This window comes from Manacus candei, unplaced genomic scaffold, assembly GCF_025592945.1.
Source record: "Manacus candei isolate 608988 ecotype Guabito, Panama unplaced genomic scaffold, ASM2559294v1 h1tg000047l, whole genome shotgun sequence".
Classification (NCBI taxonomy): Eukaryota; Metazoa; Chordata; class Aves; order Passeriformes; family Pipridae; genus Manacus; species Manacus candei.
This window is the reverse complement of record NW_026138095.1, coordinates 172,068-186,335: the sequence shown is the minus strand read 5'-3', so window position 1 is coordinate 186,335 and position 14,268 is coordinate 172,068. Positions and strand designations below refer to the sequence as shown.

The 14,268-nt window shown below is 42.5% G+C and overlaps 1 protein-coding gene across 1 annotated transcript in view; it reads right to left on the bottom strand.

Annotated features, from left to right (window-relative positions):
* Nucleotides 1-809: 809 nt before the first annotated feature.
* The window catches only part of FASN (fatty acid synthase), a 43,463-nt gene continuing 30,004 nt past the window's right edge, over nt 810-14,268 (bottom strand). Inside the window, exons 30-43 of the mRNA XM_051797761.1 lie at nt 13,644-13,763; nt 13,371-13,493; nt 12,341-12,564; nt 11,850-12,051; nt 9,220-9,371; nt 8,639-8,730; nt 8,342-8,493; nt 7,811-8,053; nt 6,150-6,338; nt 5,399-5,626; nt 4,770-4,990; nt 4,135-4,233; nt 3,687-3,938; nt 810-2,584 (exon numbers count right to left, since the gene is read on the bottom strand). Coding sequence (XP_051653721.1) covers nt 2,447-2,584; nt 3,687-3,938; nt 4,135-4,233; nt 4,770-4,990; nt 5,399-5,626; nt 6,150-6,338; nt 7,811-8,053; nt 8,342-8,493; nt 8,639-8,730; nt 9,220-9,371; nt 11,850-12,051; nt 12,341-12,564; nt 13,371-13,493; nt 13,644-13,763 — 2,435 coding nt within the window. The 3' untranslated portion in view covers nt 810-2,446. The remainder of the gene's footprint in view (nt 2,585-3,686; nt 3,939-4,134; nt 4,234-4,769; nt 4,991-5,398; nt 5,627-6,149; nt 6,339-7,810; nt 8,054-8,341; nt 8,494-8,638; nt 8,731-9,219; nt 9,372-11,849; nt 12,052-12,340; nt 12,565-13,370; nt 13,494-13,643; nt 13,764-14,268) is intronic.

The following is a 14,268-nucleotide window of genomic DNA, read 5'->3' as shown; positions in this document are numbered from 1 at the left end:
TTGCCCAAAGTTTAATTACTCCTTTCTTTTTCCTTCTAGGTTTTCAACACAAGTGGGATTCTTTCAACTCCTTTTTTTCGGGCTCACTACAATTGCCAGTAGTTAAACCAAACCCAACCAGTCCCCATCTGTTTTATGTAGTACCCTGTGCCAATATGTGCAGGGACAGGGTACAGGAGATCTGATGAAGCCCCATGGAATGCACACAGTTCATAGCCACTTCAGCACTGGATTCTTTGCAGCTGTAAGGCACGTCCCCTTCCCACGTTACCCACTTTTCTCCTTCTGCTACTAACACCTAGTCCTCACACCTAAAACTTCACAGCATTTATACCCATTGCCTGTCTAACCCTCTCACTGACCCTGAGGTAGATGCTGTTGTCCCATTTTACAGATCAGGAAACTGAGACAGCAGTATTTATGGCTTGTCCAATACCACAAGAGCCCGAATTAGAGGCTGAGAGTTTTCACTTCAATATTGTGGTTGTATATTGATTGTATCTAAGGTACCAAAATCACGGCAACAAGAAGCCATGCTCCAGTATACTAAGTCTTTATTATTATTATTTCTCTAGACTCCAAATCAGATATGCCAACAGCAGTTTTTGCTTGATACCAAGAAATGAGAGATTCCAGGTGAAACACGAAATTAAGAAATGGTGGTAGAAAATAAGACAAAAAGCCAGCTAGTGATCAATTCTGTTTAATACTAGGAAAGCCAAAGAGAAAAAGACACTCTTCAGACCCAAAAGTATTAATTAAAAGAAAAAAAAAACAAGAAAAAAAAAACCCAAGACATTTCAAAATGGTTTAAGCTGACATTATGTTGTTTTATTTCAGATTTCACAAAAGAAATACTTTATAAAACTAAAACCAGTTAACCCAGCCACTATCAACAGAGGGTGGTATAAGCAAAAGACACTAGGTCAGAACCTGCAGTGAAGAGCCATCTGTTCCTGTCACTGAAACGCTCCTGTACTACCAAGATGCTTCACTGGGGGATGAAGACAGAGCAAACTGGGGTTTTACAGCAGTTCTGAGAGGCACAATAGCTCCTCCTAGTTGGTGCTTTGTTGCTATCCAGGTCTCCTCTGTATCATAAGTGTAGCAAGGATTTACTGATTTTGGAGAGGACAGATGCAGCATAGCAAAGGCAAGAAATTTTTCAATTGAATTTTACGCAAGTTTCCTTTAAAAAGGTACTATGTTTTAAAATCATACCATCAAACTGATTACTTGGTTAACTTATGTGGGATCTCCAGTCTCATTACTGAAAGGAAAATGAATACACAAGGCCTAAGCAAGCCCTGTGCTAAATAAAATATACAGAGGCTTCTTAGATACTTGTATGTTTGCCTGAGCTTTGGTTATATGAGAGCAGGGGTGGGAGGATTAATTCAGTTGTTAAGGAATTCTATTCCCTGCCCCCACATTCCAAATGTTTGGCGAGAGTGGAGGTGGGAGGGAATAAGGTAAAGCAATAATCTTAATGCTTTACTAAGGTTCTGATACAGGAGGGCACAGAACCTTGCACAAATACAAACAAAGTACCGGCCTAGGAACACCTTTGCCCAAGTTAAGGCTGTTCAATACAGGGGCATCTGTCAAACCATCCACCCTATCCCCCCAGGCCCCTCTCTCCTAAGAAGAATGGATGATGGCAAGAATCTTTCTTTCTACCTTTTCCTTTCTGAATAGGGCAGGGCAGTGGGAGATAAAAGAACAAACCAAACAAGAAACCAGACTATTCCAAAGATGCACTTTTGTTTAACAAATGGGCAAGTTTCCCTTGTAGGATAAATCTTCCCCTCCAAAAAGGGATGTTTCTTTTCTCCTATAACCCATGATAAATTAAAACCAAGTAAGAAGTCTCTGGTTTGACACAATAAATACTTAGAATATAGCAAATTAAAAAATATAGTTACAAAACCCTCAATGGAATTCTCTTTCTGACCTAAACTGCAGACAGATTCTTCACAGACAACAAGTATCTCCAAAATCAGCTGCAGCTCCACTCCTCTCTCTGCTCACTAGGCTTGGTCAACAAGTGCTATCACATACCCTTTGGAATACTGTTAAGACAAAAACAATATAGAGCACAAGAAATCTACTCCTAGATTTGCTTTTCATACTGCCAAGGGTGTAGGAAGCAACCATCGGGGGGAACCCTCATAGCAGTGCACAGTGACAGAGTCACAGCACTACAGTAACACGGACAGGGTTACTAGGGGGAAAAACAGCATAGGAAAGGAAAGAGATAGAACCCATAAAAGTTGGGAAAAGATAAGCAAGAAAGAGAGAAAAAAAGACCAGTCGAGTACAGCTGGACTTCCCAGTTCTGGCAGCAGAGCAGATGAGATGTTGAACAATAGGAAGAGTTCCTTGGGGTCTGTCATAACTAGGAATGTCGTTGGCATTTTCTTCACCGACAGTGAGTAAGCAGAAGTTAACCCTCCCTGACACTGACACGTGGCTCTGCCAGTGAGCTGTGGATGATCCCAATAATCGATTCAACACCAACTCCCTCCAGCAAGGTGCGGTGATCCCCTTCAACAACGTGGACAGATACTTTCCCATCACATACCTGCAGAGACACAAAAAACCCCAACTTTTCATTCACAATTTACAACCAGTTGGTCATCTAGCTGGTTTGGGTTTGTCAGTCTTTTAAGTTACTCATAGTTTACACCACTGTCTCTACTAAATTCAGTTAAAAACAGCACCAGTTTTACCCCGACACATTTTCATAGCTTGGTTCCAGGGCACTGTTTGGAAAGTGTTTTAAAGCACAGTAGTGTGACAGCCTGGCAGGCAGTCCACTCAAATATAATCTGGGCAGGACGTTAGCCAACCTGGTACCAAAAGAATAATTTACCTACAATATCAAAGAATAAAGACAAAGTAGCTACTTCCAAGTCCTTAAGAAAACCAAATAAACACCCCCTTTCCCCACTATCTTTCTCCCACCACCATAAGTCTTTCTTTAAGGTCATTATGTAACCTTAAGAACATGTAAATTAGCCTGGAATCAATAATGACTAAGTTAGAAGTCTGAAAAGATAGGAGATGCCAGAAACAGGAAGAGAATTCTGAAAATCACTTCCTTTTCCCTGGCATTTGCACCATAAGACACTTAACCCTTCTATGTGAGCAGGCGCTATAGAATAGTGACCTTACCTGGACTACAGGCCACAACCCTACTTTTTTTAGGCCCACAAGAAACCCACTGCTAACTACTAACTTCTAAGTGGTCCAGAAAAGGTAACTGAGAAAAAGCCACCTTTACTGTCAGAAGGCTGACACTTGCTCTTTAGGAGGCTTCCCCCATTCAGTGGACAAACTTTAGGATCTATAGTGAAAGAAGACTAAAAGTTACTCTCTTTTAACATCTTTATCATCCAAAGTAATTCTAGAGGGCTGCAAGAATCAGCTGTAGAAAACATTATCCACTATAGAAGCTTGACCTTCTGGCCCTCATTACCCACAGAAAATGCCTGGAACCAATCCATGCATTTGCTTTTTCGGACTTCTAATTCTTGTTAGAGCACAATAGCTGCAGAGCAATAATTTCTTTCAGGTTGGTTTTGTCCATTTTTCCTCAGTAAGGATGATGATTTTCCATGTTTTTCTTTGGATCCCCCAAATATAGGAGAAACTCAACAGTCACCAGTGGACCTGAGACTGACCTCTGAGAGTTTGTAGTCTCTTCCCAGACCTTCCTCATATTCATTGTGAGACTTTGCCCGCATCAGTGTCACATTCCCATGATACTTGGAGTCTGGTATATACTTGTCAGCAGCCTTCAGTTTATGGTAAAATGAAGTAGCAGCAAAGCTGAGTGCTTCACGATTGATGTTTGTATGAATTTCAGTTATCAGGTCTACAGCAGCATTCACACGAGCCTCCAGATTTTTCAGGGGCAGAAGAACCTCCACCAGCTGGAAATATTAACATTTTTTTTACATTAGTCTCGATAGCTCAGAATCCATCTCCATTAGGCAACAAACCACACCTCTCTTGTGCAATATTAAGAAATATATGTATCTACTTTTTTATATATATATTTATACACACACACTTTTTAAGATAGACATGTATATGCACACACATATATAAAAAAATAATAAAGATTACCTTATTGTATTCAGTGCCTGTAAATTGCTGAACAAAGGCACATAATGCTTCAGTCTCCAATGCAGCCTCATTTCCTTGGGTCAGTTTGGCTCTGTAGCTCTGAAAAAGAGAAGAACACAATATGAACATGAAAGGGATGTGCCCGATCCTGAAAGTCAGATAAAAACAATTAAGAACAAAGGGTATGAACTGGGGAAAAAAGGGAGGGGGGAGTCCCTTGAGGAGAGATTAGGAAGCAAATCCAGGGGTGGCAATTGCCAAGAGCCAAGTATTCTCTAGAAAGTACAATGCAAATGGAAGGGAAGCCTTAAGCAAGGTTTCCTAGCACCACTACACGAGGATCTTGACTTGCAGACACCAGGATCTTCCAGAAGACATACTAATATTACGATTTATCACAGCGAGAGCAACACTTGTGCCTGAGCTCTTGCCAATTAATGAAGACAACCCGTTATACACTTCTACCCTTCAGCCATCTCTAAAGCATTCACTGTCTACAGCTGTCTCCCAACTTCCCTGTCGAGAAGGCTGTCAGCTTTTCAGACTGCTCATATGTAGAATACTAAGCTCCAAGAACGTGAGCCCTGATGAGAGAGGATGGTCCCCAGACAGAAGATTTTCTTTGTGTCCCTTACCTGAGTATATGCTGCCACAAAGGAATGAGACCCATCAAAGAGGAATAAACTGTTGAGTGCATGGGAAGCATTTTGTTGTGCTTGCAGCTGGGAGCACATTTCAAAGGCTACACAGGCACCGAAGGAGTATCCAGCGATGCGGTAAGGCCCTTCAGGCTGGATCTGCTTCATGCAGTCAATGTAATAGGCTGCCAGGCTCTGGATGCTGTCCAAGGGAGCAGCTAGAACACGGAAGTGAGTTAGAAACAGACTCTGGTGAAAAGATACTGGCAGAGACAAATATGTTTTCGCGCACTCAGAAACAATCCTATTGGAAACATTCAGGTTATTGTGCAGGTAAATTACTAAATTATGGTTAAAAACTTGCAGTTTGAAAAACCAGTAGTAATACTCCTGCTTTCCGAGGACAGGTGGAATAGTATGCCTCTTTTTTCCCCATACATAAGCTCTTCAATCTAACCTATTATTCCTCATGATACTTGGGGATGTTTGACATGACCCTATGCAGACTAATAGGCCCTGATACTTGTCCATGAGAGTTTAATAGTCTAGAAACAAAGCACTCTCTGTAAAGCAACTACAGTTCAGAATGTTATGTTTGCATTCAAAGTGCTGAAGAACTGAGATACCTTTTGTACACTGGAGCCCATAGCAGGGCATGTGAAGTCTGGAGGCGAGAGTGTAGAAAACTGCAATGGATCCTTCAATGGGGTGAACAAGGAAAAGAGGGCGCTCTGTGCTCTGAACATCATTGAGACGGGTGATTGTTGGTCCTTCTGGGTTCACTAACAAGTTGTTCAAATCTAGTTTTGGAGGTTCACCCAGGCCTGTCTTCGTCAGCGGGGACGACTTCAGCTCTTTGAAGGAAAGCACACCAAACACAATTAGCTTCAGGATCAGTCTTGGTCATGTAGCCACAGTCCTAAAGGAGAAACTCAGGGCTGCTCTAGATTAGCCCATTGGCTCAGCACATCATCAGACACAGACATAAGGATCTTCCTATTGTCAGTTTCTCTGCAGCAAGGGCACATGCTTTTAGCTTACTATAAGCATGACATTACATTGTTTATTCCCCAGAGAAGTAAAAGGTCTCAAATTGCATCGTGCACACAGCCACATAAGAGTACTCATGCATGCAGATGCTAGCCAGGCAAGAAAGCAGCTTTCACACTTGCTCTTACACCCTGCCCCCAGGAATGATGGGCCTGACCCAGTGGTCAATACACTCCTGTGACATGTCTGTCACTTAAAAGCTGTTCAGCTATAACCTTATTTCATTATCCAACTGAGGTTTATGTCACTTAGACTGAAAGCAATGGATTGCAAGCTTAATTATTTGGACTCAGGTGACTGGTAGCAACCCTAATCCAGACACTGTACCCTCTGCTGTCTTGGACTTGGAAGAAAGTTCACGCAGTTTGTTGATTGTAAGGAGTCGGATTTCTCTCATGGTCATAACGATGTCATAGTCTCTCTCCAGTGTCTGGCGCACCTCCACTCCCATCAAGGAATCCAAGCCCAAGTCAGCCAAGGAACTGTCAGCATTCAGACTACTCACATCACGGACACCTGAGAACAAAACAGCACACTAGCAGTTTCTTTTCAGCTCTAGGCCTCTCTAGCAGCCTTCTTCAGTTCCTTTTTTCTCCTAAAATCTCAATAAACTGCAGCTACAGAGAATTACCTTTCAGGATCATCTAATACTTTCACAAGTTACCTCTTCTGGAACCCACATCTTGTCATATGGGATCTAGTCTTTAGAGTACACATTAAATGTGCTCAGATTTATGACAGGGGATACATCAGTCCCAGATAAATAGCTGTGAACATTTTCACATCAGCTCTAGACCAAGTCCTGAGCAGTCAGTCAGCTAGACAAATTTCACATACTGGGGGCTCTAACTGAAACTGCATTCCTAAACTTAATGCAACTAATCCTGATCTACAACACGAGATGAAAGTTATCAGTGTCAATGATGGGTGATTGCTACACAATGTCTTTCACACTGGAGGAGGATATGATTCCTCTAGCCTGTAAAAGGCCTCTCATAATAACACATACAGGCCTTACCTGTAAAAAGCCTCTTAAAATAACACCTGCATCTACAGCTCTTTGCCCTATCTTCTCCCTTGTGCTGCCCCATGATGCTACCCTTCCCACCATCAGGCCTCATTACTAGCTTCTCCCTTTGTTGTCTTCGCACTTCCTCCTTCCAAACTAACTCTACAGCTGGTTATAAAAGCCATGTCTGCTCTCAGAGGCCAGATGTGCTGTCAGTGAACCGCACACAATTCTTTAAATACCACTCAGGGGACTGTCTTTCATTTATCAGTACCTCTTTTGGTAGAAAACAAAGGATCAATACACACTTCTGTCTGCAAAAGAGATAACTGAAGTGGGACACAGTAGACAGAGTTGACAGAGATTATTCCCTTTCAACATAAAAATAGGGGACACAATGGTAAAAGGAAGCAAGTTCAATACAGACAGGACGTGGCACCTGTAACACATATTTAAGCTGTGGTTACTAGATGTTCACATGGGATATCAGACAGCTGGTTAGTGAATACACTACCAGTTAGCCACTTAGTACAGAAAAGCTACTTTTTGCAGCATGGGGACATTCCAAGGTGAATGTTTGAAAGCTGGAATAGTACTCAGAAAGTAAGTAATCTATTTCCCCTATTATATACTGTCCCAGAATTTTGCTTTTGGGGGCTGTTCCTGTTGATTCTTCATTGGAGAGAAGTACCAGTCCACTTTAAATAAAACTCAAGGCACTGGAGTATATGTGTGCGCATATGTAAACACAGTAAGGGAGTAAAGCCCATACAAGAAACCAAGTGACTACTGGAGAGAAGGAGCACTGTAAATGGAAAAAAAAAAAAAAAAAAAGCAAACAGTCTCACAAGAACCACATACCCACACCACAGGAAATCAGGAGGAGATGCTGAACACAGCACCTACAGCAGTACCACTGCTTTCCAAAAGCAATGAGATGGTAGACACTGCTCAGCAGTGCTTGAGTGAGACCACTTACCCAGGATGTGAGCAACAGCTTCTACAAGATCCCGTTGACTGCCTCCTTCAGCTTTCACAGAGACCTTCTCTGCTAGGACAAAACTGGACATGACAGGATGAGGTTGATTCAGGAAGATATCGAGCACCTCCAGGCACGAGCTGATTTGCTGAGGAATCGTTCCCCCCACCACAATGTCTTTGTTTCCCATTGTCTTCAGCAAGATACCCACATCACCAATGGCTCCCCACTGGATTGCCAGGCCTGGAGGAGAAATCAGAACAAAGAACACACTAAGCCTTCTAACTAAAGTACATGGCAGCAACAAAACAGAGTTAAAAACCAGTTAAGCTAAGGCCTGCGTTTCCTTTGTGCTGTTAAATGGTCAGTGTTCATTCACATATGAATGATTCAGGATAACAGCTGGGAGGGGAAAACAGCCTTCAACATTCATTATCACTCCAGGTAAGTGCACAAGTCTCTGGTGAGCTGGTTCTCATCTGGATGTTTGGTGAGAGACATTATTCTGCATAATGAGTAAAGTCATCTTACCTGGGAGTCCATCATGATGTCGCTGCTCACAGATACGCTCCATGGTAGAATTGGCAAAGCCATAATTACTTTGCCCAGCATTACCTCTTCCACAGCTTACAGAGGAGAACACAACAAAATAGTCCAGATCTGGACACTTCTTACGAGTCACCCTGGGAGCAGAGCAGGAGAGAGAAACCTCATCAGAAAAACTTGCTATGTTACCAAGGAAGGCTAGTGCAAGACTAAAATGACTAAGTTTGATCACTTCTGTGACCACAAAAGCAGTTATTATTTGTCTCTTCTACAGACACTTACCAATCCAAATGAAGGGTGCCTGAATACTTGGGTTTGTTGACCTCCCAGAATAATTCAGGGGTTTGATTTTCAATCATGCCATCTCTAAGGACCTATGGGGGGTGGGAGGAGGGATTAAAAAAAGAAGGTGCAGGTTCAGTATCTCCAGTTTCTCTGTTTAAATACGGCACAAGGTTTCAGAAACGAGAGGATATCTCTATACAATGTATTTTTGTAACTTTGCAGTACAGACATATCCTGAATATCCCAAAATATGACACCATGGCTTTTGCTAAGTCTACTTTTTTTCAGTATTTTTTCAGTATTGCCACAGTAACAATTTTGGCAAGTTCTAAATGGGATTTTTCCTGTCCCCAGAGATCTTGGACAACATTTGTTTTATCACAGAACTGAACTTGCTGGCCAAATACTGTTGCTTCTCAGGTCAAGGGGCCAGAACCAGAAGCCTTTAGTCACCAGGTAAAACCAAAGCATAGTGTCCTTTGAAACACAGAGAACTAAAACTTTATGAAGCCTGACTGCCTTCCGTAAAAAAGTCACTTGAATGGGTGCTGCCTCTTACAAGCATTTTTCTTACTTACCACAGCTAAATTAAAGATGCCTCCAACTGGTCCAAGCTGCAAAGCTTCTTCTATCAATAGCTGTGTTCCTTCCAGTGTTCCAATATCACTGGCAGATACCAACACTTGGATTCCCAGTGCCTTCCACTCTTTAACACGTTTAGCCTGGTAGCCTACAAAAAATAAAGGCAGACACTGCCTGAGATGAAGCATTCAAACCATAAGGCTTTGGTTAACCTGCTCCTTATTTTCTGACTAGATAAGGACTGAATAGCTAAATAATTCCTGATTCAGCTACAAGAGAAAAATTGGCCAAAACTTTAAACAGTAGCTAGAAATCACTTGAATTTCAGAAATATTCTAAATAAATCAAGTGGAGAACAGAATCGGGAGAACCTCTCTCAATGATTTTTGAGCAGACTTGGAAATGCGGAGAGGTCCCAGCTGACTGGAAGCTGGCAAACGTCCTGATTTTCAAGAAGGGCAAGAAGGAGGACCCCAAAACTACAGGCCTGCCAATCTCACTTCAGTGCCAGGTAAAGTTGTGGAGAAGATTATTCTGGGAGGTATTGAAAAATACCAGAAAGACAAGGCAGTCGTTGGTCACAGCCAGCACAGTTTCATGAGAGGAAAAGCCCTGTTTATCCAACCTGATTTCCTTTTATGACAAGGTAACCCACCTGGTTGATCAAGGGAAGCCAGTTGATGTAATCTTTTTGGATTTCAGTAAAGCTTTCAATACTGTCTCTCAGTGTATCCTTCTGGACAAACTGTCCGGCCCAGAGCTGGATAAACACATCATGTGGTGGGCGAGCAATTAGCCCTCAGATCGAGCACAGAGAATGACAGTGAATGAGGTAACCCTAACCTGTCACTAGTGGGATTCCACAGGGCTCTGTCTTGGGCCCTGTGCTCTTCAACATCTTTATAAATGACTTGGACATGCGGACTAGAAGAGATACCAAGAAAGTCTGCAGATGACGCAAAACTGGGAGGAGCTGTTGACTCCCTCAAAGGCAGGGAGGCCGTGCAGAGAGACCTTGACAGATCAGACGGCTGGGAATCACCAACTGTATGAAGTTCAACAAGGGAAAGTGCAAGATTCTGCCCCTAGGTGGGGCAACCCTGTGTGTACATACAGAATGGGGAATGAGATACTGGAAAGCAGTGCCAGGAAGGGGCCCTGGGGGTGCTGGTTGGTGGCCAATTGGCCATGAGACAGCAGTGCCCTGGCAGCCAGGAGGGCCAACCATGTCCTGGGGGGCATCAGGCCCAGCATCGCCAGCCGGGCCATGGAGGGAATTGTCCCGCTCTGCTCTGCCCTGGGGCGGCCTCGCCTGCAATATTGTGGCAGTTTTGGGCACTGCAATGTAAGGAAGACATGAAGCCATTGGAGAGTGTCCAAAGGAGGGCAACAAAGACGGGAAGGGCCTTGAGGGGAAGCCATATGAGGAGTAGCTGAGGGCACTTGGTGTGTTCAGCTGGAGGAGACTGAGGGGAGATCTCATTGCAGTTACAACTTCCTTGTGAGAGGAAGAGGAGGGGCAGGCACTGATCTCTTCTCTGTTTTGACTGGTGACAAGACCTGAGGGAATGGTCTGAAGTTGTGTCAGGGGAGTTTAGGTTGGATATTAGAAAGAGGTTCTTCACCGAGAGGGTGGTTGGATGCTGGAATAGGCTCCCCAGGCAAGTGGTCACAGCATCAAGGCTGACAGAGTTTAAGAAGCATTTGGACGATACTCTCAGGCACATGGTGTGACTTTTGGGAATGGGTGCAGCACTAAGAGTAGGACTCGATGATCCTTGTGGGTCCCTTCCAACTAGGCATATTCTGTGATTCTGTGATAAGGTTGGGGGGGGGAGAAGGAAGAAGAAATACAACCGTGAAGGGAAATAAACAAGAATTCGGGTACTGGGACAGGAAAGAATGGCTAGATTAGAGCAAGGCAACAGATTATAGAGCATAGCCTGAAGTTGAGAAATATTTGATCTATGTGTTTGCGCAAGTTGTGCAATTGTGAGCTTGACAAAAGAAAGAAGAAACCTGTAGAGACAGAGATTGTATGAGGAAATACTGAAGACTATCACCGATAAGAAATCTCAACGCTGCAACTGTAATCAAACTAACACCTTAAAACTGAGTAAAAACACTTACAGATGTTATCAGATAGTAGGGTCCATCTTTACAGATGTGCTATCTAAGGAGTAAGAGCAAGCATCCACACATGTAATCTGAGAGACAGAGTATTTTTAACAAGGAGTTTATAGGCCCCTCCTTGTGGCATGTGATCCAACATGCTACAGCCACTGGACAAGTCAGTGAGGTAGCCAAATGCAGACTTTGCAGAGGGGGTAAAAAGTAAGGCTGCAGAAAAATTGTGTGAGGGAGAAAATGGGTTGATAGAATTAGGAAGCATAAAAAGGGGAAAGTAGTAGTTGGAAAAAAGGTCAAGTTAAAAGATACTTCCTCCTTTAGAATAAAGGGGACAATAGTTTGTTTAAAGTGAGATAATACACAGAGGAAAGGGAAGAAAAGAGATCAAGACATTATTATTATTTGCCAACAGAAGGCTTAAAAATGGAGAGAATTTACAAACTGAGGTCTGTTGAAAGGCAGTCAGTTTCCCTGTTCCCTTGCAATTTTTGCTTACCAGTTCGTATGCCAGAACGAGATGTCAGTATGAGCTTCTGTGCTCCTCTCTCAACCAGCCACTGTGCCAACTCAAGCCCAAATCCTCCTAAGCCCCCTGTGATGATGTAAGACTTGGTGGGTGGACAGGAGGTACGAGAGATTGCAGAGATTTTCACTGGTTCAGACTTTCTTAAAGCATATTTCTTTTCCTCTTCTTGGACCTTTCCCCCGCCGCCACAAAGGAAACAAACAAACAAACAAAACAGTTGTTACAATCAGATACACAATACATTTATCTTTCCATGCTATGCTCCTTCAGTCAATGGGAATGAACCTTGTAGAATCAGCATAGAGACTTGACAGCTACATTTGTTACAGTGTCAGCAGTAAAAACTGACCCTGTGCTGTCCTAGTTATACAATTTCAACTCAAAATGGATCAAAATATCCAATACAGTCACCTACAGAGGATGCCAGATGCATCAGAGAATCAAAGTCATTATCTCATTACCTTGATCATAACTTTGCCAATATGTTTTCCTTGTGCCATGAACCTGAAGGCAGATTCTACATCTTCTTTGTTGAAGACTGTACTCTTCAGGGGCTTTACTACACCGTCTTTTATGCCTTTCTTCAACAACTCTGATACTATTTCCCACTCTTGGTTTCCCTCATCAAATATTGAATCCAATAGGATCCCATGAAATGCCACATTCTTGAGGAAGAGAGCCATTCCTAGAAAAAGCAACTTGGTTATGACCTGATGCTGCTGACATTTCAAAACAATCTATCTTCTGCTTCAGAAACATTTCTGTGTAGGTCACAGGAGTAAAGCACTCAGATGCTTGAATTCTACATTTTCCAAACTCATTCTTGCATATACTCTCCAAATGCTATATTCATTAGGTTGTTCTCTTATAAGCAGACCAGTTTAACAGAAATTCCACTCACAAAAACTGTGTGTTGAGAGGACAAGCTATATCATAGTTAGTCTCATATTAAAAAGGACATTTTTTTGTCCAGTGACAGCTGAGTTAGTCACAGAGGAGCTAGAATCCTAATGCATCCTGTCAATCTCCACAAGAGACTCTTCCTCATAGCAAGGTTTTCCAAGAAGATGATTTTGAAATTTAATTAGAATAAGAAAGCAGATTGTCAACACTTGCTATATGCAATCATTCTAAAACAGGAGAACATTCTTGTAATTTTTCACTAACACATCACATTATAACATTCAAAAATTTGTTTCCCAACCAAAAGAAATCAGGTTAATCTTGCCCCTGTGCCTTAAAAAACTGGCAGATGCTGTTGACTGCCTTGAGGGACAACAGGTCTCGCAGAGGGGTTGGACAGACTGGAACATTGGGCAATCATCAATTATATAAAATTTAACAAATGCCAGATTGTGCACCTGAGACCAAGTAATGTCAGACACAGGTACAAACTGGGATTGGCTGGAGACCAGCCCTGCAGGAAGGGATCTGGGGGTGCTGGTGAGTAGCTAAAACCTAATGAAATGTATTTCCTGGTGCCCATCTTACCAAGTTGACTGTTGTTAGAGAGATCGAATTTGCCTATTTCCAAGAAGCGCCCATGTCGAGCAAGACAACGCAAACTGGCCTGCAGCTTCTCTTCTGCCAAGGAATTTAACACAAGATTGACACCTGCAACGAAAGGAGAAGCAACTACTTAATAAACTCAACTCTGCCAAGAGCCTAACCCTGTCTTCTAGTGACTCATATTGTCTTTAGAAGGTCCAACTGCATAATGTGGCACGACTAACAAAAAAAGGAATAATTTTTCTTGAACTTCACCTTTTCCATTGGTAACTCGCAGTACATGTTGCTCAAAGGTAGTATCTCTGGAGCTGGCAAAGCTATTAGCATCCAGCTGTGGGAATCTTGCTTGGAGATACTCACGTTTCTCAGCAGAGCCTGGAAGTAGAAAATAGGTTGAAAGATGTCAGTACTCTTACACTAATTTCTTTTTTTATGATGAAACAGCCCATTTTCCTCTGCACATCTTTTCCCAAAGGACTGTAACCGTGAGCAGCCATCAATCACTTGTTTCAAAGTTCTTAGTCTCTCAAGATGTCGAACCTTAAGACAAAGGCTGTCTGGTTGGTACTGCTCATTTATAAGGTAGAGCAAGGACCAGAAAAAGACCAAAACTTTTCAATGCATAGGCACTGGATTCATATTACCGAATCAAAAGGAACAAGCCTTGATCTTTTTCCGTACTTTTGATTATGTAGCGTGCAGGGGTAAATAAATTTGACTGTGTTGTGGAAGTATGTACATAGTATTTATCATGTATGCAGTTCTCAGCCTGGAAACTAGATAAAAGCTACAGCAGATCATATTGGGGGGAATAAGTATATACTTACATAGGTGTATACTTATATATGTATGCACATGTGTGCACATACATGCTTCCTCT